General features: G+C 41.3%; 1 protein-coding gene across 1 annotated transcript; it reads left to right on the top strand.

The window, feature by feature from the left end:
- The first annotated feature begins 820 nt into the window (after window positions 1–820).
- LOC137334137 (MKRN2 opposite strand protein-like) lies at window positions 821–26061 on the top strand. Its single transcript, XM_067998669.1, has 5 exons — window positions 821–1006; window positions 10742–11199; window positions 20129–20178; window positions 20752–20914; window positions 22272–26061. Exons 2-5 carry the CDS (start codon window positions 10997–10999, stop codon window positions 22498–22500), a joined length of 645 nt encoding a protein of 214 aa, XP_067854770.1. The 5' UTR covers window positions 821–1006; window positions 10742–10996; the 3' UTR covers window positions 22501–26061.
- Window positions 26062–26096: the final 35 nt, after the last annotated feature.

The following is a 26096-nucleotide window of genomic DNA, read 5'->3' as shown; positions in this document are numbered from 1 at the left end:
GCGATATATAAAATGAAAACTGGATACCAAAAATCAGATTTTTAACAAAATGCCACTTTTTTTTCCTATTTACTTCAGGGTTGTATGATGTGGAGGCACAGATTGTTATTTTTAAAAAATAATTAAAAATCAACAAAACAAACATCAAAATTCAAGCAGTGAACCAACCCTCTGCTTGTTATACGTTGGAAGTACACAAGTGGGGGTAATTCACAATTTAATAATAATTATTAATAATAAGCAGCTGATCCACTACCCCTAGTTTTCCGTCCCCACTGAAGTTGAGAATTCCCAGAATTTCTGACTTGATCTTAGGCACTTAGGCTTCTTATTGGATGGCAAGTTTAAACAGCACCCCAAGTGACTAGGGGCAAGGAAGAAAAAACAGCTAGAGAAAAATCTAGCCATATTACCCAAGCACATTACTCAATTTAGACAAATATTCAATAAAATGTTCACACAGGCTTAACACTAATGTGGGGTGGGAGAAATAATCCATGTAACTGGTAGGCTGTCAGCAACAAAGATCAGAAACCAGTTGTGATTACATACCCCTGCCTGCCCCATCTCACCTCTTGTCTGCTTTTAAACTTGTCCAAAAGTGGTGATTACTTTTATGCAAGCAAACAATAATCAGATCAATGTGTTTATAGAAAAATTTGGGACTTTTCCATGTAAAAAGTGTTCTATAAGAGGGATGTTTGAGTGCAATGTAGAGAGTTATTTTGGATAACCTGAGTGTGCCACAGGTGGGTGCTATTGTGTAAATTGTTACTATAGTGAAATCCTGTGAGAGTTTAAAAGTACGTGAGATCTGGAGATTCAGGAAGAATCTTGGATTCTCTCTATGCAGCTAAGATTACTTCATTAAGTGTGTTCTTAAGGTGCCAGAAGATTTTTTTCCTATTTTATAGTTCAGTGTCACTGAAATAAATATAGTTGGAAATATTTCTTGAGCTCCAGCATCACTAGTCACTACAAATAACCACAAAGTTCATTTTATGAGGTAAGTAGTTGTTAAGATCTTAACCATCCAAATGCTTGTGACAGTATTTGTTATGCTAACTGTACATAGTTTTTGTTTATAGATTAGTAAAGACTACGAGGGCTGCAGTGTTAATATGTAGGTTGTATGTCAGGCTCTCAGCTTGGAGTACCTGAGTAAAGGATTACAAATAAGCTTTAGAAATCAATCAAAAAAGTCAGCCATATTAAATTAAGAACTACTGTTCATATTAAAGATATTTTGGTAAACCCTATTACATACATTTTTTTATTACACTTGTCAGCAGGATGCTTCTCACTGAGTGGAAACATCATAATGAGGAGTATTTTTCCCTTTTCTAGAGCTGCAAGGAATGTCCTTTAGAGGAGTAATATTAAACTTAGAGCAGCTTTGTGGAATTGGAAGTGGTGAGAGCAGCATTCTGCTTCTTGCAGGTGTTGACAGGAGGTTCAGCAGCATGTTCTAATTTTTGTTTTCTCATGTACCTGTGAAGCTAAACATTTACACAAGCTCCATTATTCACTCCATGTATTTGAATCTCAAATGATCCAGTGAATTTACCCTGTCTAAGGGAATATTAAAAATAGCAGGAACAAACATCACAGGACACAATGGGAATAGTGTAGCACACAGTCTATTCCACACATGAGAACAACTATAAGGCACTCATGAGCTCTGACGTCTTCCTCAATTGTGAAATAAGTGGGCATTCCACAATACCTCATCATGTACAGTGGCTTATTTTGAGGATACAGATTTTTTTTTCGCACCCATTTTCGCCCTTTTCTACCCCTGGGCTGCAGTTCCATTAGAACCAAATGCCCTTTGGTACCTTACCCAAATGTTCATGTACAAGTCTTGTCAGTGATTGTTGGCAGGGATTGTTATCAACCACGGGAGGCATCATTGCCAAACCTAGTCCTGTCCTCATCTGACATGCACTCAGCATAGACCTGTGATTAAACATGGCACTGTACTGGTCTGTAAGGCTTCGCTACTCATTTCATTATCAGCTATAACATTACATCCACTGTACAATCGTACACAATAAAGGAACAAACCACATAGTATCCAGGATCTAGTACAAATTGCAAGCTTTGAATTGGAAGAATTAAATCAGTATAAAAATAGCTAACAATGGCAACACAGGTTCTCTTTTCCCTTAATTAGAGAAATTGCTGAAAAAAAACATTTTGTGTCTGACTCTATTTGATCAATAGGTTGAATATTTAAATATGTGATTAGTAAGTTGGTTGGATATCTGCATGTTCCTAACACGTTTAGCTTCATCTCAGATGACTTGAGCCTGTTCTATTTGATCACTATTCCAAGTGCAGTTGTGCTGTGTAAAATTAATTAATTTCCTTTCGGTGCCATACCATGTACAAAGCCTCACAAATTAAGCTAATATTGTTTCTCCAAAACTTCCATATAAAAAGTCCATCTGTATTTGTAAAATAAACAAGCTGTGGGTCAGTGCTTGGTACACTTTTGTTCTCTGTTTATAATGAGGCGGACTTGGGAATGGGGAGCACAATTTAAAATTTGCTGATGACACAAAGCTAGAAGGTTTGGCAAACAGCGAGGACTGTAACAGACTTCAGGAGGACATAGGTTAGCGGAATGGGCAGATGTATTTTAATGCAGATAAATGCGATAACACATTTTGGGAGGAACATCAAGGAAAAGAAGTATACACTCGATGGAAAGGTATGACTGAATGGGTAGACACGGGAGTTCAAATTCATAATTCCCTGAAAGTGCAGGTAGATAAAGCCAGAAAAGACCAATGGAATTTTGGGCTGTACTATTCTTACTGTAACTCATTTTTCCCAGTACCTCAAAACTGTTGAACTTCTTACCGTCCTCAGTCATTCCTCTCTCTTAAAATCTTCAGGCTTTTAAAACCTAAGCTTTCCTTTGACTCCATCAACCTGCCCTCTGGCTGATTCAGGAAATATGGAAGCTTGCCATACTGCTCGACACGGAGTTTGTCTACCTTACCCACATCCGCTCTGTTAACGAGTACTTTCTTCTACCTTTGCAGCATTGCCCACCTCCACCCGTACTTCTCCCTGTACCTTCATCATCTTGAGGTTGACTTTTCTAACGCTGTCCTAGACAACCTCTATGCCTCAACCTTTCACAAGCTTTACTTATTTGAAAAATTGTAGGTCAGGTTCTCACCTGCACAAAGTCCCATACTCCCAAAGTCCCATGGCATCTTTTACATTTACCCAAGAATGCAAATGGAGTTTCGGTATAAGGTCTCATCTGAAAAACGGCACCTCCAACAGTGCAGAGCTCCTTCAGTACTGCACTGAAGTACTTTTTTTTTTCGTTCATGGGATGTGGGCGTCGCTGGCAAGGGCAGCACTTATTGCCTATCCCGAATTGCCCTTGAGAAGGTGGTGATGAGCCGTCTTCTTGTACCGCTGCAGTCCGTGTGGTGAAGGTTCTCCCACAGTGCTGTTAGGTAAGGAGTTCCAGGATTTTGACCCAGTGACGATGAAGGAACGGCAATATTTCCAAGTCGGGATGGTGTGTGACTTGGAGGGGAACGTGCAGGTGTTCCCATGTGTCTGCTGCCCTTGTCCTTCTAGGTGGTAGAGGTCGTGTGTTTGGGAGATGCTGTCGAAGAAGCCTTGGCGAGTTGCTGCAGTGCATCCTGTAGAAGGTACACACTGTAGCCACGGTGCACCGTGGTGAAGGGAGTGAATATTTAGGCTGGTGGGTGGGGTGCCAATCAAGCGAGCTGCTTTGTCCTGGATGGTGTCGAGCTTCTTGAGTGTTGTTAGAACTGCACTCATCCAGGCAAGTGGAGAGTATTCCATCACACTCCTGACTTGTGCCTTGTAGATGGTGGAAAGGCTTTGAGAAGTCAGGAGGTGAGTCACTTGCCGCAGAATACCCAGCCTCTGACCTGCTCTTGTAGCCACAGTATTTATGTGGCTGGTCCAGTTAAGTTTCTGGTCAATGGTGACCCCGAGGATGTTGATGGTGGGGGATTCGGCGATGGTAATGCCGTTAAATGTCAAGACGGGGGTGGTTAGACTGTCTCTTGTTGGAGATGGTCATTGCCTGGCACTTGTCTGGCGTGAATGTTACTTGCCACTTACCAGCCCAAGCCTGGATGTTGTCCAGGTCTTGCTGCATGCGGGCATGGACTGCTTCATTATCTGAGGGGTTGCTAATGGAAGTGAACGCTGTGCAATCATCAGTGAACATCCCCATTTCTGACCTTATGATGGAGGGAAGGTCATTGATGAAGCAGCTGAAGATGGTTGGCCCTAGGACACTGCCCTGAGGAACTCCTGCAGCAATGCCCTGGGGCTGAGATGCTTGGCCTCAAACAACCACTACCATCTTCCTTTGTGCTAGGTATGACTCCAGCCACTGGAGAATTTTCCCCTGATTCCTATTGACTTCAATTTTACTAGGGCTCCTTGATGCCACACTCGGTCAAATGCTGCCTTGATGTCAAGGGCAGTCACTCTCACCTCATCTCTGGAATTCAGCTCTTTTGTCCATGTTTGGACCAAGGCTGTAATGAGGTCTGGAGCCAAGTGGTCCTGGTGGAACCCAAACTGAGCATCGGTGAGCAGGTTATTGGTGAGTAAGTGCCGCTTGATAGCACTGTCGACGACACCTTCCATCACTTTGCTGATGATTGAGAATGGACTGATGGGACGGTAATTGGCCGGATTGAATTTGTCCTGTTAGTTTAGATTATGTGCTCAAGTCTCTGGAGTAGGACTCTCCAACCTTCATTGGCTCCCTATGCTCCAGCAAGTTGACTTCAAAATTATTTTCCTCACTTTCAAATCCTTCCATGGCTTGCCTGCCCTACCTTAGTGATCTTCTCTTACCTTACATCTTTGCACTCACCCGTTGCTGCTTTGACACTGAGCTTCTCCCTCAGCCTCTACACTCCTGCCCTCTGGAACATCCTGGCCAGTACCCTCTACCCTGCAACTATACACTCTGCTTTTAAAAACCTCCTCAAGAAACCTTATCTCTATCTTCGCCTTTGGTTTCCCCCCACCCTTTCCATTTTTTCTTTTCCCTTCCATCCACTATTTTCTCCTCCTAAGGGCTTCGAGATTTTTTCCTGTTAGAACATAAAAAATAGGAGCAGGAATAGGCCATATGACCCTTCAAGCCTGCTCCGCCATTCAATAAGATCATGGCTGATCTTCTACCTTATCTCCACTTTCCTGCCCTATCCCCATATCCCTTGATTCCCTGAGCATCCACAGTCCTCTGGGGTAGAGCATTCTAAAGAGTAAGTAAATAGTGCTACATAAATTGTTGTTGTTGTTGTTGCTATAGCTTTTCTCTGCGGCACCAGGCAAATATATTTTCTATAATGGACTGTTCCAAACTTGGATTAAGAAATAAAAGTAACATAATGATTGGAATTCTATTCAGTTTTTACATATAAAGAAACATTCATCAACATGGTATCACAATATTTTTCCTGGCATTCACGTAACCAACACTGTATGTATTATTAAAATGCTTGCTTCCTATTAATAATAATCCTTTGCCAATAATCTATCATTACAACAGGCAGGATCTTACTACAGTATTTAAAAACACAATGAAATACATAGGATGCTTGGAAAATACCAAAGACTCCTTGAGAAATAGCCAACCCCATTGTTCCCTAAATAGATATTTTGGCTATTTGGTTATGTGTTAGTCACGACTCAGTGGTAACACTTTTGCCTCTGAGTCAGAAGGTTGTGGGTTCAAGTCCTACTGCAGAGACTTGAGCACATAATCTAGGCTGGCACTTCAGTGCAGTACTGAAGGAGCACTGCCCTGTTGGAGGTGCCATCTTTTGGATGAGACGTTAAATCGAGACCCTATTTGCATTCTTAGGTGAATGTAAAAGATGCCATGGCCCTATTTGAAGAAGAGTAGGGCAATTCACCTGGCATCCGAGCCAACGTTTATCCCTCAACCAACATCACTAAAACTGATTATCTGGTCATTATCACTTTGCTGTTTGTGGGACTATGCTGTGCTCAATTTGGCTGCCACGTTTCCTATATTACAACAGTGACTACACTTCAAACATAGAAATATAGAAGGGCTATTCGGCCCTTCGAGTCTGCTCCGCCATTCAATATGATCATGGCTGATCCTCTATCTCAATACCATATTCCCGCTCTCTCCCCATACCCCTTGATGCCTTTTGTGTCTAGATATCCATCTATCTCCTTCTTAAATATATTCAGCGACTTGGCCTCCAGAGCCTTCTGTGGTAGAGAACTCCACAGGTTCACCACCCGCTGAGTGAAGAAATTTCTCCTCATCTCAGTCCTAAATATCCTACCCCGTATCCTGAGACTGTGACCCTTTGTTCTAGACCCCCCAGCCAGGGGAAACATCCTCCCTGCATCCAATCTGTCTAGCCCTGTCAGAATTTTATACGTTTCAATGAGATGCCCCCACTTTCTTCTAAACTCGAGTGAATACAGGCCTAGTTGACCCAATCTCTCCTCATACGACAGTCCTGCCATCCCAGGAATCAGTCTGGTGAACCTTCGCTGCACTCCCTCTGTGGCAAGTATATCCTTTCTTAGGTACTTCATTAGCTGTAAAGCACTTTGAGACATCCTGAGGTTGTGAAAGGTGCTATATAAATGCAAGATTTCTCTTTCTTCGTTCATGCAGTGCCATTGAAAGCACGATGTACGGTGACAGGGGTGCATCTAATCTTATGTTTAGTGAGGTATTTACACATCATTGTTGCACCATCGAGTCTGGCTTTCCAGCTTGCTTTGAGAAGAGGAATCATTGCACACTCTATTTGCCTAGTGGTCTCTGCCTGCAGATGCAAATATGAGGGTACCAGTACAAAGCACTTCTTGTACAGCTTAAGCTGCCTGGCATCCTTCCATGGGTCCTCCCCTTCCTCCAAACACCTCATATAGGGGAATTCCCATTGGGAAACCCATTGATGACAGGAATGGTGCTGGTTGCAATGCAGAGATAGTAGATGCGTTGGTATTAATTTTCAAAAATTCCCTATATTCTGGAAGGGTCCCATCAAATTGGAAAATAGTGAATGTAACTCCTCTATTCAAGAAAGGAGGGAGACAGAAAGTAGGAAACCACAGGCCAGTTAGCTTACATTTATCATAGGGAAAATGCTAGAATCTATTATTAAGGAGGTTATAGCAGGGCACTTAGAAAATCTCAATGCAATTTGGCAGAATCAACACAGCTTTGCGAAAGGGAAATCGTGTTTGACTAATTTATTAGAGTTCTTTGAGGAAGTAACAAGCAAAGTGGATAAAGGGGATCCTGTGGATGTGGTGTACTTGGATTTTCAGAAGGCTTTTGACAAGGTGTCACATCAAAGGCTACTACACAAAATAAGAACTCATGGTGCGGGGGGTAACAAATTAGCATGGATAAAGGATTAGTTAGCTAACAGGAAACATAGAGTAGGCATAAATGGATCATTTCCAGGTTGGTAAGATGTAACGAGTGGAGTGCCACAGGGATCAGTGCTTGGGCCTCAACTATTTACAATCTATATCAATGACTTGGATGAAGGGACCAAATATATGGTTGCTAAATTTGCTGATGACACAAAAGTAGGTAGGAAAGTAAGTTGTGAAGAGGATATAAGGAGTCTGCAAAGGGATATAGATAGGTTAAGTGAGTGGGCAAAAATTTGGCAGATGGAGTATAATGTGGACTTGTCCACTGTGGCAGGAGGAATAGAAAAGCAGTATATTATTTAAATGGAGAGAAATTGCAGAACTCTGAGGTACAGAAGGATCTGGGTGTCCTGGCACATGAATCACAAAAAGGTTAGTATGCAGGTACAGCAAGTGATTAGGAAGGCAAATGGAATGTTGTCATTTATTGCAAGAGGAATGGAATATATAAGTAGAGATGTTTTGTTACAGCTGTACAGGGTATTGGTGAGACCACATCTAGAATACTGTGTGCAATTTTGGTCTCCTTATTTAAGAGTGGACATAATTGCTTTCGGGGCGGTTCAGAGAAGGTTCACTCGACTGATTCCTGGGATGAGGGGATTATCTTATGATGAAAGGTTGTACAAGTTGGGCCTGTATACACTGGAGTTTAGAAGAATGAGAGGTGATCTTATAAGATCCTGAGGGGACTAGAGTGGTAGATGCTGAGAGGATGTTTCCCCTAGTGGGAGAGACTAGAACTAGGGACCACAGTTTAAAAATAAGTGGTCTCCCATTTGAGCTGGAGATGAGGAGACATTTTTTCTCTCAGAGGATCATGAGTCTGTGGGACTCCCTTCCTCAGAGAGCAGTGGAGGCAGGGTCATTGAATATTTTTAAGGCTGATTTAGATAGATTCCTGATTAACAAGGGAGTCAAAGGTTATAGTAGGTAGATGGGAAAGTAGGGTTGAGGTCGCAATCAGGTCAGCCATAATCTTATCAAATGGCAGAGCAGGCTCGAGGGGCCGAATGGCCTACTCCTCTTAATTCGTATGTTCGTATGTAAGTAAAAGGTTGTTTTAATATGCTATTGTCTGTTAAGTGGAAAGCCATTAGTGTTCTGTCACATGTCTCTATCTGTTTAGGTGTGATGTGGAGATGCCGGTGATGGACTGGGGTTGACAATTGTAAACAATTTTACAACACCAAGTTATAGTCCAGCAATTTTATTTTAAATTCACAAGCTTTCGGAGGCTACCTCCTTCCTCAGGTGAACGATGTGGAAATGAAATCCTGCAGTAATATACAGAACCTAGCTATCCACCTTGGAAAATAGACAATAACAAACAGCCATATCACCTGCATTAAAACTCACAAGAAAACGATGTGGAAAGGAAATGATTTCATTTCCACATCGTTCACCTGAGGAAGGAGGTAGCCTCCGAAAGCTTGTGAATTTAAAATAAAATTGCTGGACTATAACTTGGTGTTGTAAAATTGTTTACAATTGTTTAGGTGTTGCACTGCAGATAGGAACTCAAAGCGGGTTGCTACTACTAGGTGACAGTTGTATTGTTCCAGCAGTTATAGGTGGGTGCTGATCTAGTCAGGCTTTTTGGCTAGGTATATTTGCATAAATTTCAGTTAGCTGTTCATATATACACTATTACATTTGAGCAGCTTCCTATGTTATCACATTGAAGACTGTTTCTGGCTAGCTCAGCCCTGTTTAGTTTTGTAATTCCATGGATGTTTGTCAGCCTTTTGCAATCACAAGAGATACATATTTGTTTCCTTTTGAAGTGGAAGTATATCTTGGGCCGACTTTCCCCAATTCAGCCGTCCTTCTGAACCATCAGACAGAGATGGCCAGCAAGCTCCACAGAAAGTTAGCAATGAACCTCCACATAAAGTTATGATCAAGGACCTTGTTTCAAGTCCAGTTTTCTTGTGAGTTTTAATGCAGGTGATATGGCTGTTTGTTATTGTCTATTTTCCAAGGTGGATAGCTAGGTTCTGTATATTACTGCAGATTTGCTGTTTGTTTTTGCTGCTCTTTGCTTATCTACTTATTGTTAATAAAACTGTTAGTTTATATCCCAAATGATGGTTGGATAGAGAGTTTATTCCACTGCTTTCTGAAGTTAAGGAGATTACATGTAAAGCCAAACAGAGTGATATGGATTTGTGATCAATTCCTGGGTATGTAAAGTCACACTTTAGTTTATAGGAAGCAATGGCGTTCTTCTGGGAGCAGTCTTTGGTGCTGAGTGTGAGGAAAGTATCTAAGGTAAATTTTAAAAATCATAAGTCATACCTGTACAATATATACACAATAGGGGAAATACCTGTCTATAGTATATACACATCAGGGAACTTTGTTATTCATAATAAAAATAAGCTACAAATACTGGAGATTCTACATCAGAAGATGGATACTCCTAGAGTTCTTATATCATGACACTTACCAACAAAATCTTCACCACTGAAATACTCACATTACACACTCATTCAAAAGCAACAGAAATGTAGAAATCGTAACAGTAAGAACATATATCATTAGAAACATAATACGGTTACATAAATCTTGAGGTTTATATGATTTTAAATGGGGCAATTATACTCTGCAAGTCTTCTTTGGTTTGTTTTTTTCTCAGTTACAATACACTGGCTCCAGCTTTGAATGAGAATTGTACTTTAAAGTGATCACAGCGCTCAGGTCAATATTCACTCGTTATGAAGAACTCTGGTTTATAATGGCTAACTTTTCCCTCTTAAGTTCTTACTGAAATAATTTCAGGATTTCTTTATCATAGAGGCGCTGGCCTGTTACACAACAATTTGATGAGTGATTAAATTACATAATTGCATTGCCAATCATGTCTGTAACTAGAATTGTTTTGCCTTTGAGTCAAAAAGGTTGAAAAAAACGTAATGATGCAGGTGTGGCATGAATTTTTGGAAAAGGCTATTCGACATAGCTACACCTACAAAGCCCCTTAATAGTAGGCAGCAAACAATGAAGTTACCCTAACCTGCTTTTTGTCTATGCTTTTTATAGACTATGGTGTAAAAATCTCATTGCCATCTAGTTAATAGAGTTAGTTTGTGTCTGCCTCAGCCTATTTCCTATTCGAAGAAGTAGCCCCAACACATAAGAAGTAGTAAAATGTAACAGGGAATGCTGGAAATACACAGCAGCTCCGTCAGCATCTGAAAAAAATGGACAGGTTACTGTTTCAGACGGAGAATCTGTCTCAGTAATTTTTCTTTTTGTTTTATCTCTACAGACCTGCGCTGTTCCCAATAAGTGGAACGGGAGCAATTCACTTTGATCCAAGCCGAGCTTCTCCCCCAAGGACCAGCAACCAAACACCATCCGAAATGTTTACTGTTGAAGTTCTCATTGGCTCTTGCTTCTGTCAATCACATCGTTACTGACTAGGAAACTGAATGGAATTGGTATTTAAAGTGACGGCAGGATTGAAACCAATTGCCTTTCTGGTTCAGGGACTTCTGTGCCTCACTGTTTCGTAAAGGAAGAAATGGAGAATCGTATTATAATGTTTCATCACTGTGAGAAAGATATTTATTGCTTTTATGTGCCAGAGCAGTGTCCGATCTGTGGTCAGAGTCTCATAGGACGAAGACTGGAAGATGCCCCGGTCAGTATTCCGAACTCCTTTGTAGATGGACATCATGAAAAGTGCTCATTCCTGATCAAACCTACTAAAGGATCATTCCTGAGGTAAAGAGACTATCGATAATCAAACGGAGATCTTAACCAGTAGTAATTTACAGCGTTGAAATTAATCTCAAATCTTCTGCTACTTACTAAAAGCTGGTACGTGTTCGGTGATACGGTTTGAAACCGAAAAAAGCATGTTAACGTCTAATTTTATATTTATAGGCTGCATTTTCTATAATTAACCTCAAAGAAGATTACTGTACTCTCTCATACGGACAACAGATTGAGAAATGTGTATTGTACAATATTAGACCTGTTGGACTAGGGGATTGAGGTTGGGGTGATGTCCTGCCCCGTCCAGTTTAATTGGATAATCTATTCCATATTCGTACAAGTTTTTTTTACTGCCTGATCAAATGTGTTTAGTGCCCCTTGTCCAACGTTAGAGGCCACGGGTCCTGCATACTCATATATGGGATAGAAGATTAATTATACCTTTTAAAATTAAGAAATATAGATTTGGGACCTTCAAGTATGTTCTTAGAAAGCAAAAAGTAGAACGAAAAACAATATATATTCTGTTGGGAATAACTTAGTTTTTTTTTATTCGTTCATGGGATGTGGGCATTGCTGGCAAGGCCAGCATTTATTGCCCATCCCTAATTGCCCTTGAGAAGGTGGTGGTGAGCCGCCTCCTTGAACTGCTGCAGTCCGTGTGGTGAAGGTTCTCCCACAGTGCTGTTAGTAAGGGAGTTCCAGGATTTTGACCCAGTGACAATGAAGGAACGGCGATATATTTCCAAGTCGGGATGGTGTGTGACTTGGAGGGGAACGTGCAGGTGGTGGTGTTCCCATGTACCTGCTGCTCTTGTCCTTCTAGGTAGTAGAGGTCGCGGGGATATCTGGAGGAAGCCGAGATGGATCATCCACTCGGCATTTCTGGCTGAAGATGGTTGCAAACGCTTCAGCCTTGTCTTTTGCACTCACGTGCTGGACTCCGCCATCATTGAGGATGGGGTTGTTTACAGAGTCTCCTCCTCCTCCCGTTAGTTGTTTAATTGTCCACCACCATTCACGACTGGATGTGGCAGGACTTCAGAGCTTTGATCTGATCCGTTGGTTGTGGAATCGCTTAGCTCTGTCTATTGCATGTTGCTTCCGCTGTTTAGCATGCATGTAGTCCTGTGTTGTAGCTTCACCAAATTGGCACCTCATTTTTAGTTATGCCTGGTGCTGCTCCTGGTATGCTCTTCTACACTCCTCATTGAACCAGGGTTGATCCCCTGGCGTGTTAGTAATGGTAGAGTGAGGAATATGCCGAGCCATGAGGTTACAGATTGTGCTGGAATACAATTCTGCTGCTGCTGATGGCCCACAGCGCCTCTTGGATGCCCAGTTTTGAGCTGCTAGATCTTTTCTGAATCTATCCCATTTAGCACGGTGATAGTGCCACACAACACGTTGGATAGTGTCTCCACGAGGACTGTGCGGTGGTCACTCCTACCAATACTGTCATGGACAGATGCATTTGCGACAGGTAGATTGGTGAGGACGAGGTCAAGTAAGTTTTTCCCTCATGTTGGTTCGCTCACCACCTGCCGCAGGCCCAGTCTTGCAGCTATGTCAGCAGTATAGGAGGAGGTATTGCTTTTGAGAAATCAAAAACTGTAAATCTATCATTAATGTGTGGTCTTCTTGTAGAATATTAAATGGTCTAACGACCAGTTACAAATATAAGTGATTGATATATCACAGTTCTGGGGCAGGAGGAATCTGTTCAGGATGGACGAGTTTTATCTCAACAGAGTTGGAACCAATGTCCTGGCAGGGAGGTTAACCCCAGTGCTATGGGGGAGGGTTTAAACTAATTTGGCAGAGGGATGGGCACCAGGATGAAACCGTAGAGAGGAGAAACAAGGTGCAAAGAGGACTGGGATGGACAAGTAGCACTAGAGTAAAGAATAGTTCAGAAATAGGTGGGGGATTAGACGGGGGGGAAATGCGAGGCAGTCTAAGATGAGTTTGAAGTGCATGTGCGTAAATGCATGTAGCATGGTAAATAAGGTTGGTGCAGGCACAAGTCGCCACATGGGACTATGATATAGTAGCAATAACAGAGACCTGGCTGAAAGAAGGGGAGGATTGGGAACTTAATATTCCTGGCTACAAGGTATTCAGGAAAGAAAGGATGGGGTGGGGGGTAGCAGTATTGATCAAAGAAACTATTATAGAACTGGAAAGGGATGATGTAGTTGAGGGGTCAAAGACAGAATCTATTTGTTTAGAATTAAGAAACAATAGAGGAGCTATTACGCTACTGGGTGTATGCTATAGGCCACTAAATAGTGGGAAGGAGATTGAGTAGCAAATTTGCAGGTAAATTACAGAAAGATGCAAGAACTATAGAGTGGTGATAATGGGGGACTCAATTATCTCAATATAGTGTAAAGAGCAAAGAGGGGGAGGAATTCCTGAAATGTGTTCAAGAGAACTTTCTGGAACACTCTGTTTCCAGGCCAACCGGGAAGGAAACTGTACTGGATCTAGTTCTGGGGAATTAAGTGGAGCATGTTTCAGTGGGGGAGCATTTGGGGAACAGTGATCATAATATCATTAGGTTTAGAATAGTTATGGAAAAGGACAAGGAACAATCAAACGTGAAAATGCTTAATTGGCAGAGGGCAAATTTCAGTGAGTTAAAAAGGGATCTTGCCCAGGTGGATTGGAATCAAAAATTGGAAGGCAATACAGTAATTGAACTCAAGGAGGAGTTGGTTTGGGTACAGAGTAGACACATCCCCACGAGGAGAAAAGAAAGGGCATCCAAAGCTAGAGCTCCCTGGATGGCTAAAGACATAGAGATTCAAATGAAAGAAAAAAAGGAGGCTTATGACAAATGTAAGGTTCATAATACAGTAGAGAACCAGGCTCAATACAGGAAGTACAGAGGAGATCTAAAAAGGGAATAAGAAGGCCAAAGAGAGAGTATGAGAATAGATTAGCGGTTAACATGAAAAGGAACCCAAAAGTCTTTTGTAAACATATAAATAGTCAAAGGAAGGGTGGGACCGATTAGGGACAAAAAAGATCTTCTTGTGGAGGCAGAGGGCATTGCTAAGGTACTAAATGAATACTTCACATCTGTCTTCACGAGAGAAGAGGATGCTGCCCTTGTAGCAGTAAAGGAGGAGGTAGAAGCGATATTGGATAGGATAAAAATAAAGAGGAGGTACTTAAAAGATTGACAGTACCCAAAATAGAAAAGTCACCTGGTCCAGATGGGATGCATCCTAGGTTACTGAGGGAAGTATGGGTGGAGAGGCTCTGGTCACACTCTTCCAACCCTCCTTAGATATGGGAACAGTACTGGAGGATTGCAAATGTTACACTCCCTGTTCAAAAAAGGGGAGAGGGATAAACCCGGTAATTACAGGCCAGTCAGCCTAACATCATTGGTGGGGAAACCTTTAGAGACAATAATCCAGGACAAAATTAATTGGCACTTGGAAAAGTATGGGCTAATAATTGAAAGTCAGCACTGATTTGTTAAAGGAAAATCGTGTTTGACTAACTTGATTGAGTTCTTTGATGAAGTAACAGAGAGGGTTGATGAGGGTAGTGCGGTTGATGTGTATATAAACTTTCAAAAGGCATTTGATAAAATACCACATAATAGGCTTGTTAGCAAAATTAAAGCCCATGGGATTAAAGGGACGGTGGCAGCGTGAATACAAAATTGGCTAAGGGACAGAAAGCAGAGAGTAGTGATGAATGACAGTGTTTTTTAGACCGGAGGGAAGTATACAGTGGTGTTCCCCAGGGATCAGTATTAGGACCACTGTTATTTTTGATATATGAATGACCTGGACTTGGGAATAGAGGGTATAATTTCAAAGTTTGAAGATGACATGAAACTCGGAAATGTAGTAAAGAATGTGGAGGATAGTAACAGACTTCCGGGGGACATGGACAGACTGGTGAAATGGGCAGACACATGGCAGATGAAATTTAACGCAGAGAAGTGTGAAGTGATGCATTTTGGTAAGAAGAATGAGGAAACAATATAAACTAAATGGTAGAGTTTTAAAGGGGATGCAGGAACAGAGACCTGGGGGTGCACGTACACAAATCTTTGAAGGTGTCAGGACAAGGTGAGAAGGTTGTTAAAAAAGCATATAGGATCCTGGGCTTTATTAATAGATACCCCGGTACCACGGTTACAACCACAGGGAAGTCTATCATCAATTTGTCCGACCACACCCTTCAACCAGACGAAATCGAGGTTCTCAGCCGAGGGCTCAATTTCTGCCCCACCACCAAAATGGACCGCATCGGTCTCGCGGCGGACACAGAGGAATTCATCAGGAGAATGAGGCTCCTGGAATTCTACCACAAACCCCAAGATTTCAACAGCGAACCTAATGAGACAATCAATGATCCAGAACAGCAGACAGAGGGATCCACGGTACAGCAACCGAAGAGGAAAGAGTCAAACTGGACTCCTCCGGAGGGTCGCTACCCTCAGCTTGACATGTATGCCCAAGCTGTCAGGAAATGCGTCAATGCCAGATTCATCAGGCGCACTCAGAAGACAGTCCAGAATGTCACCCGAGCACAACGCAACGCCATCAACGCTCTCAAGACCAACCGAAACATCGTCATCAAACCAGCGGACAAAGGAGGAGCCATTGTCATACAGAACAGAACGGACTATTGCAAAGAAGCATACCGACAACTGGACAACCAGGAACACTACAGACAGTTACCCGCAGATCCGACCAAAGAACACACCCACCAGCTCAACAAACTGATCAAGACCTTCGATCCAGACCTTCAAAGCATCCTACGCACTCTCATCCCACGTACTCCCCGCGTGGGAGACTTCTACTGCCTCCCAAAGATACACAAAGCCAACACACCCGGACGTCCTATCGTATCAGGCAACGGAACCCTGTGTGAGAACCTCTCTGGATACGTCGAGGGCATCCTGAAACCCATCGTACAGGGAACCCCCAGCTTCTGTCGCGACACTACAGACTTCCTACAAAAACTCAGCACCCACGGACCAGTTGAACCAGGAACACTTCTCACCACGATGGACGTCTCGGCACTCTAAACCAGTATCCCCCACGATGACGGCATCGCTGCAACAGCCTCAGTACTCAACACCAACAACAGCCAATCTCCAGACGCCATCCTACAACTCATCCGCTTCATCCTGGATCACAATGTCTTCACCTTCGATAACCAGTTCTTTACCCAAACACACGGAACAGCCATGGGGACCAAATTCGCACCCCAATACGCCAACATTTTCATGCACAAGTTCGAGCACGACTTCTTCACTGCACAGGACCTCCAACCAACGCTATACACCAGATACATCGACGACATTTTCTTCCTATGGACCCACGGCGAAGAATCACTGAAGAGACTACACGATAACATCAACAAGTTCCATCCCACCATCAAACTCACCATGGACTACTCCTCAGAATCAGTTTCTTTCTTGGACACACGAATCTCCATCAAAGACGGGCACCTCAGCACCTCACTCTACCGCAAGCCCACGGACAACCTCACGATGCTCCACTTTTCCAGCTTCCACCCCAACCACGTCAAAGAGGCCATCCCCTATGGACAGGCCCTACGAATACACAGGATCTGCTCAGACGAGGAGGAACGCGATGGACACCTACAGATGCTGAAAGACGCCCTCGTAAGAACGGGATATGACGCTCGACTTGTCGATCGACAGTTCCGACGGGCCACAGCGAATAATCGCATAGACCTCCTCAGAAGACAAACACGGGATGCAACCAACAGAGTACCCTTCGTCGTCCAGTACTTCCCTGGAGCGGAGAAACTACACCATGTTCTCCGCAGCCTTCAACATGTCATCGATGATGACGAACACCTCGCTAAGGCCATCCCCACGCCTCCACTACTCGCCTTTAAACAGCCACCCAACCTCAAACAGACCATCGTTCGCAGCAAGTTACCCAGTTTTCAGGAGAACAGCATCCACGACACCACACAACCCTGCCACGGCAACCTCTGCAAGATATGCCAGATCATCGACACGGATACCACCATCACATGAGAGGACACCACCCACCAGGTACATGGTTCATACTCCTGTGACTCGGCCAACGTTGTCTACCTCATACGTTGCAGGAAAGGATGCCCCGGAGCATGGTACATTGGCGAGACCATGCAGACACTGCGACAACGGATGAACGGACACCGCGCAACAATCGCCAGACAGGAGGGTTCCCTCCCAGTCGGGGAACACTTTAGCAGTCAAGGACATTCAGCCACCGATCTTCGGGTAAGCGTTCTCCAAGGCGGCCTTCGAGACACACGACAACGCAAAATCGTCGAGCAGAAATTGATAGCCAAGTTCCGCACCCATGAGGACGGCCTCAACCGGGATCTTGGGTTCATGTCACGCTACATGTAACCCCACCAGCAAAAAGGGGGGAAAAATTATGTTTTTTAATATTCTCTCTCTCTCTCTCTCTCTGCCATTTTGGGTTTCTTTCTGCCTGTCTGTGCAATTGACACAATGTATATCCAGTGTACTGGGACGTGCTGTTCTCCGTGACTGGCCTGTTTGAATAACAACGACACCTTTTGATTGGTGTGATGCTGTCCCAGCATAGTATAAGATATACGATTTGAGAACCTTTTCACTCATTCATCTGACGAAGGGGATAATCTCCGAAAGCTTGTGATTTTAAAATAAATTTGTTGGACTATAACCTGGTGTTGTAAGATTCCTTACATTTATTAATAGAGGCATAGAGTACAAAAGCAAGGAAGTTGTGCTAAACCTTTCTAAAACACTGGTTAGGCTTCAGCTGGAGTATAGTGGTCAATTCTGGGCACCACACTTAAGGAAGGATGTCAAGGCCTTAGACAGGGTTCAGAAGAGATTTACCAGAATGGTCTCAGGGATGAGGGACTTCAGTTATCTGGAGAGGCTGGAGTTATTCTCCTTAGAACAGAGAAGGTTAAGGGGAGGTTTGATAGAGGTGTTCAAGATCATGAACAGTTTTGATAGAGTAAATAAGGAGAAACTGTTTCCAGTGGCGGAAACCCTCAACACATTTAAAAAGCACTTGGATATGCACTTGAAGTGCCATAATCTACAAGGCTACGGACCAAGTGCTGAAAAGTGGGATTAGGCATGATAGCTCTTTTTCGGCCGGCACAGACACAATGGGCCGAATGGCCTCCTTCTGTGCCGTAAATTTCTATGATTCTACATGCTCCAACCCTGGATCATCAAGTGATGGTTGAACTTCTTAACAGAGTTTTTGATTTAACCCATCAGAGGAGGGTTTATGACATCAAAAATTTTGTGTGTTAGTAAAACACTCGGAGAAGCACAGGATTCTTGGAAAATAACAAAGACGCTGTGGAAGATAGCCAACCTCATTGTTCCCTAACTGGTTATTCAGCTATTTGGTTACCTGTCAGTCGTGGCTTAGTGGTAGCAGATAGTTGTGGGTTCAAGTCTCACTCCAGAGACTTGAGCACATTATCTAGGCTGACACTTCCAGTACAGTACTGATTGAGCACTGCACTGTTGGAGGTGCCATTTTTTGATGAGACATTAAATTGAGGCCCCGTCTGCCCTCTCGGGTAGACATTAAGGATCCCATGGCACTCTGCGAAGAAGAGCAGGGGCGTTCTCCCGGTGTCCTGACCAACATTTATCCCTCAACCAACACCTAAAAAAAATAGTTGACCTGGCCATTTATTTCATTGCTGTTTGTGGGACTTTTTGTGTGCAAATTAGCTGCCGCGTTTCCTGCGTTCCAACAGTGACATTTCAAAAAGTACACTGTTGGTTGTAAAGCGCTTTGGGGCATCCTGAGGTTGTGAAAGGCACTATATAAATGCAAGTCTTTATTTTTTTTAATACAACTCTTAAGCTTTGGATTATTAATTGCCAAAGCAGATTAGTCTCCACAGTTCACTGAATACAATGGTTCTTTCACAAGTACAGCACTTGTAAGCTTTATAAGTCTTGGGTGTTTATTTTTTTTCAATATTTAGTGCCAGTAGGTGGCATGTAAATTTACAAAAATAGAAGATTTCACTCCTATGAGAAACATATTGTGGAATTCTTACTCAAATATAGTGACAGTCATAGGGTTGGAAAGAAAATAGGACTTTTGTAATAAAAGAAAGATTTGCATTTATATAGCGCCTTTAATGACCTCAGGATGTCCCAAAGCGCTTTACAACCAATGAAGTACTTTTGAAGTGTAGCCACTGTTGTAATGTAGGAAACGCAGCAGCCAATTTGCACACAGCAAAGTCCCACAAACAGCAATGTGATAATGACCAGATAATCACTTTTAGTGATGTTGGTTGAGGAATAAATATTGGTCAGGACACCGGGAGAACTCCCCTGCTCTTCTTCGAATAGTGCCATGGGATCGTTTACATCCACCTGAGAGGGCAGACTGGGTTTAACGTCTCATCTGAAAGACGGCACTCCGACAGTGCAGCACTCCCTCAGTACTGCATTGGAGTGTCAGCCTGGATTATGTACTCAAGTCTCTAGGCATTATAATACACAATTAAGTTTATTTTTAAATTGCTTATCATTTTTTTCCTTTCTCGTTTCCCTTATTTCGATTAATGCTTTGTTTTCCATTCTTTATCTTTCATTTTGTTAACATACTGAGTTGTGAGAATTTCTCTCCAACTTTCTTTTCATTTATGTTTTTCTTTTCCACCTTTTCATATTTCATTTCTTTCCAACTTACATATATTTTTGTTTAACCATCTTATTTCTTTCATTTTTCATTCCTTTCATTATTTACTGTGACTCTTTTTTAGGTCCTTTTTATTTATTTCCTTTTAATATTTCTTACCAATAGGTGTTTCATTATCCAGTTAATGTTGTAGTGTAAGAAGTAAAGTGTTCTGAAGGATTGAATTTTAACATAGATTTATACTTTTTTTCTAGAGAATATGATGGAAGATCTGATCTTCATGTTGGAATCTCAAATACCAGTGGTGAGTTTAGAATAAAATCACATTTCTCCCTAGTAGAAAAGAACAATCATAATTTAAGCACAAAATGACAGATACTTCAAAAAGCTTTCAGAAAATTTCTATAATGTGCAAGAATACAAAGCTTTAAGAATGGTTAGGACAAAAAAAAATGTTGCGTCACATTTTCTGATTTCTAATTTTGTTTATATGATGATTGGTATGAAACTAACAATAATTATGAGATTAATAATTGTTAGCTTGCCCTCATTACTACCCTAATAAAACCCCTTTCTCTCACCCTCTCCAACCCCATTCTATTCTCAGCCAGGAGGACACAATCTGTGTCATCAATACTGCACTAGTAGTGACCAGGTGATGTGCTTGAGCAGTGCAGCAATGGGGCCTTTTCCATGACGAACCTGACAGACACCAGTGAAATGAAACCATTCCCTCAGGAGAAATCTATCCTATTCAGAGTTCTAACTAAAATTAAAACTTAAATGTCCCACATTTAATATATTATTCATTTACATATAAATGCAGCATATGCTGCAGGCAGTAACCCTTTTAGTTCACACTATTCTTTTTTTGCAGGAGTTGTGTACAATTACATTGAAACTGGTGTCCAAAGAGATGATCGTGGTTGGGAGGAATGTGTTTGTGTTCCACTGGTACAGCCAGACATGTACAGTTTAATTAACCAGTGGGATGTTTACTTGGAGCAATTCTCCACAGCTGATATATGGCTACCCAACAGGTATGAATCATAGTATGTCACAACACAGGTCACTTGGCTCATCAAGTTTATGTTGATGTTTTCACCATGTGAACCCTTGGTTTAATCCCAGTCTCCTGCTCACTTCCCATATCTTTTTTTAATATTATTTTTGAAATAACTATCTAATTTACTTTTAAAATAACTTATGGGTTCTGCTTCAACAGTTTGTGGCAGAGAATTCCACATTTTAACTACACACTATGGCAATTCATTAGTAGGTTTAGTACAGATGATACAGCATTGCACTGATCACAACTACTAAACCTTATCACACATTTGACCTGGATTATACACATTACACAGACCACTGAATCAAATCCATCACACATGGATGCTCCAATTGTAGCTGGGCTTTTCCAAAGCAGACTTAGAGTTTATTTTGTAAGTGATTATCCTCAATTTTTGTTTAATTAGTAAAAATGAATGCCTTAGTAAAACCCAAGAAGGTATCAAGTTTTTTGTATAATCCTCTTTCCCTTTAGGTTCCCCCCATCCTGTTGCCACCCATTTCTACCAGTGGATAAGTGCACTGATTGGTGTAGTGCTGAGTTATACTGAACTGAGAAGTTCCAGGTTTGATTCCTGGTCTGTGATGTGTTAGCTAATTTAATCTGGGGTGGCAGTATGGGCTTCTGATGCCCCTTGCTGGAAATTGAACATATATGGATGCTAGGTGAAGTCAGGTTGGGCTTGGCTATGATGCGCTTTGTGATTGCCTAAGCTCACACATGAAGAACTGCCACTTGGCGATATCGGCACCCCCTGAAACTCAACTCCAGCTTGAGGCAATACCTTCATGAGAAAAGATTGGGGGGAAAACACAAATAAAACATTCTGGAGCATCACTATTGCAGAATCATCATTCATGTTACACAGCTGACCAAAAACAAATATCTGCATGCTCATATTTTTACAAAATAACAAATGTACTGGATACCACTACACACTAAGATAATAAAGCAGCATATTGGAGCAAATTCCAATCCTTATAAGGATAGTTTCTTTTTTTTTTATTATGCCCCTACATATGTTGCATAAAGATAACACAGCATGCAGAATACAATATATACTTCATTCGTGAGAGAGACTTGTATTAAAAAAAGTTGTCGTCTGGTTGTTTGAGTGGAATACACATCATCCGACTCCATCTGACCATCATTAACCTACAAGTTTCACATGATACACAACAATGGTGTATAATGTTTCCTTCCATGGGTCCTTACCTCTTACTTATTCCACCTATGCTCAGCTGCTCAAAGTTACTTTTTAATAAACATGGCAATCACAATAGAGTGGTCAATTTTCTAAATATGATTGTTGTTGTTCATAATTATAGGTACAATGAATATGAGTACAACTGCTATTCATATGCGTTGACCTTCATCAATCGTGTGCTGGTAGCACAAAGTAAACGACAGTTGAGTACGACTGAATTTACAGAGAGATATGTGGTTCCACGGACAAAGAGAGCCTCCAGATATATCACGCTCTACCGAGAGTTATGCAGAAGCTACTTTTATATTGCAGATGGCTTTCAAACTGAAGAAGTCAGCAGCCAGGTTTAAAAGACCTGAAGATTTAATTATATTTGCATTAAACAGTTATCACCTATGTTTCTGTAACTTAAGAAACAAATATTACTATTGAGCCAAAGGTGAAACTTATGTGGAAAAAGATGAACAAAACTACCATCAGATTAATAACATTGCATTTCCTACTGATGTCAGTTGGTTATAAAGTGCACTGTAATCTGTGACTGCCTTATTCTAAATTAACAATCTTTAATTCTTGTGCCTTTCTAAACCATACAAAACCATGATTTAAAAGAATCAAATCAACATAGTAACTGTATGGTATCCACTGGAGTTTCCAGTTTAAGTAAAACTTAATAATTACATTATATTTTCTTTTACAAGGATCACATAATTCTGCTTCATCAACTGCCCAGAGATTGGGTTGTACATGCATTATTGTCCTCAAATTCACATTTTTTGTCTCCTTAGATGTTGGATCACACGATTGATTTCAGTACTTTGAAAATATTGGTCAATGACGATAGGGTACATTCACCAATCTGGAAAACTGGCCTCTGAGGGAGTGAGAGTTGAGAATTATGTTGTAGCCTGTGCTAAGCCAGCTGGTCTCAGCAATGTACTCACCCTGGGCTTGGGTGGAAAAAAAAATCAGCAAGGGTCCCTGCTCCTGATTGCTGTGTAGTGACCTCTGCCGGAAAGTGAATCTATGTGGACCTGAGGTGAGAACAGGATCTGGTTGGTTGTGCTAGCCATACAATTTAATATCCTGCTGACACTCACTACCTAGGCTCATACATGCAGAAATTGGTGAGCAGGAAATGTAAATGTATTGTTTGATGTAAGAAAATAGGGAGTATAGAAGTTTTTGGGGTTGGAATTAGTCAATACCAGTAGTGCAAAATGGGCTGATAGCGAATCTACACTGCATTCGATTTTCATTTCCATTGAAGCCAATAAATGTTACCCCTTTATGTTCACTGTAAAAAAAAAAAAACTTGGCCAATCTTCTTTACATTTATATTTCACAATTAGCATGCCAGTATGACACTCTCATTTCTCACAGCGATTATGTTGGCGTGAAATTGCCAGTTAGAGTTGAATTATGAGCAATTTAATGTTATGTCCTTGATTTCACAAGAAACTGGATTGAGACTACCAAACTCATTTCAATTAATGCCCTTCCAACTAGCAGAAAGAGATGATAACCAGCCTGAACTGGATTTGGATCCTTGGTTCCAGAAATGAAAACATGCCTCGCTAGTGAATCACCCATATACTATTATAGACAGCCTATTGTGGACAAGCTTTAAACAGTGACAAAAATGTAATTCAGAATCAGAAACCAGTTGTAATAGATATTTAGGAAATACAACCAGTTGTAATAGATATTTAGAACATATACCACCAATACCTCAAGGAATATAAAAATCAGGCTTAATGTTAATGTGAATGATGTAAAATTTATATATATTTCTAAATAATTTCCTGTTCCACTTAATCATGTAAGTGCTTTTCAGAAAGGAACAGTATGTCCATTTGTCATTTATTTAGAGGATGCAGTGAAACTGAGCTGAAAGTGATGAAAACTACATAAAGTGAAAATTTAAGATAAAAAATACTGTTTTCTTCACTGTCTTTCCTGTATAGTTTACGGCAATGTTAATTACCACTATTTTAAATGAAGGCTGTAACATTACATATATTGGTGCTTGGCATACTGACTGCAACACTTCACTATTTAGCAAGAAATTAGTACAATTGACTTTTTCCATCTTCTATAATTATTATAACCAATAACAACAGTAATACAAAGTCACCGTGGTTGAGGTTAAATATGTCTATATGGCAAAGCACTGTGTAACAAATAGATTTTCAGGCACTCCATTTTATGAGATAATCATGTGAAAAAGTGCTTTTTTACCGAGCAGGTTTTGCAGAATTTGCTGTGCCATTTTGGGCAGTGTTTCTTTGATCTTGACCCAGGAGTTCCATTTGTCAATTTTCCACAGTAACAATATTTAACCCTTACCATCTAATACAATAATGGTATTCACATTATTGACCTCAAGTAGATGAAAGCTGACAACAGATTCAAACCCAGATTCTTTTGATTACACTTCCCCCATGATTCAGTGATTTAGACAGTATCGTTTTCTGTTCTACTGGGATTCTGTTAATTGCTTTTGGAGAGGGACATAGTATATGTTCAGTTTATTATTTATCTGGAGAATACAGTCAAGTGTCGAAAACTAAAAACTTAAATTTTCACTTTTTAAAAAAAAAGTACTGTCTTTGTTAGTTATTACTTTATAGTTTACCATAATGATTTCCAATTGATCTGTTATTAAAGATAATTACACCATTTTAAATAAAGCTTGTAAGTAAGAACTTGCAATTTACATTTGAGCCAAACTAATTTTGAGCAGACTGTTTTAACAATTTAGTTAAATGCATGACTGACAATTATTTTGGATCGGTCTGTCAGTTATGAAAATTCAAACATCCCACAGCAACTGGTAAAAGGATATGAAGTGGCTCGATCTGTTCATTAAGCTGAGTGATTTGAAAAGCTCAACACCATTGAAGCAGTGTTTGATGGGCACCCTATCTACTAGCTTAAATATCCACTCCCTCCACCACCTGCATATCATGGCTGCAGTGTATACTATTTACAGGATGCACCGCAGCAAGTTACTAATGCTTCTTTGGCAGCACCTCCCAAACCGGCGACCTCCACCACCTAGAAGGACAAGGGCATCAGGTGCATGGGAACAACACCTCCAAGTTCCCTTCCAAGTCACACACCATCCTGACATGGATGTTTATTGCTGTTTCTTCATTGTCGCTGGGTCAAAATCCTGGAACTTTCTACCTAACAGCAATGTGGGAGCACCTTCAACATATGGACTGCAATGGTTCAAGAAGGCAGCCCACCACCACCACCTTCTCAAGGATAACTAGGGATGGGCAACGAATGCTGGCCTTGCCAGCGACACCCACATCCTGAAGAATGATTTAATAAAAAGCCCAGCTTAGGGTTGGACATGACACCGTCATGTTCAGCTTGAGCAAGTAGCTGGGTAGCAGCACTCAGTCAGAATCTTTTGTGGAACCCAAGCACAATGGCTTTGATCTCGGTCTCTTAATTTGGAGAATGAGTCAGAACTTTCATTACTTGATACAAGCAATGGTCTCAGGGGTTTCATAGAGAACTAGAACTGTGTCATCAGCATACACATGGAATCTGATCCCATGCCTACGGATAATGTTGCCACAGAATAATGTGAATGAAGAAATGCAAAGGCCCAAGGATGTAATTTTGGAGTACTCCTGAGGTGACTATGTGGGGTGGGAGAAGCTAATGTTACGGACATGTTGGCTATGTAGGGACAGGTAGGAATGGGACCACCTGAGGAGAGTCCCGAGAAAGTGGATTGTAGAGGAGTGATGGTAGTGGAATATGGAATAATAATTCAAGTCCACGTGACCAAAATAAATTAAAATTAAACATTTCTTAAGCAATTTAATTTGAGTGTAATTGTTTCACTGAGAAGTATTTTAGAAATGTCAATAAATATGCATATTGCTAAAGAATTCTCATCCATGAGACATTGAGTATTACTTGA

Source organism: Heptranchias perlo, chromosome 17 (genome assembly GCF_035084215.1).
Source record: "Heptranchias perlo isolate sHepPer1 chromosome 17, sHepPer1.hap1, whole genome shotgun sequence".
Classification (NCBI taxonomy): Eukaryota; Metazoa; Chordata; class Chondrichthyes; order Hexanchiformes; family Hexanchidae; genus Heptranchias; species Heptranchias perlo.
Note: the sequence above shows the minus strand (reverse complement) of the source record. Positions and strands in the feature narration are given on the sequence as shown.

Coding starts and splice junctions, on each gene's coding strand:
- LOC137334137 (XM_067998669.1), top strand. CDS start 10,997: ATGGAGAATCGTATTATAATGTTTCATCACTGTGAGAAAGATATTTAT. Junction 11,200..20,128: donor ACTAAAGGATCATTCCTGAG/GTAAAGAGACTA, acceptor CTTTTTTTCTAG/AGAATATGATGGAAGATCTG. Junction 20,179..20,751: donor TGGAATCTCAAATACCAGTG/GTGAGTTTAGAA, acceptor CTTTTTTTGCAG/GAGTTGTGTACAATTACATT.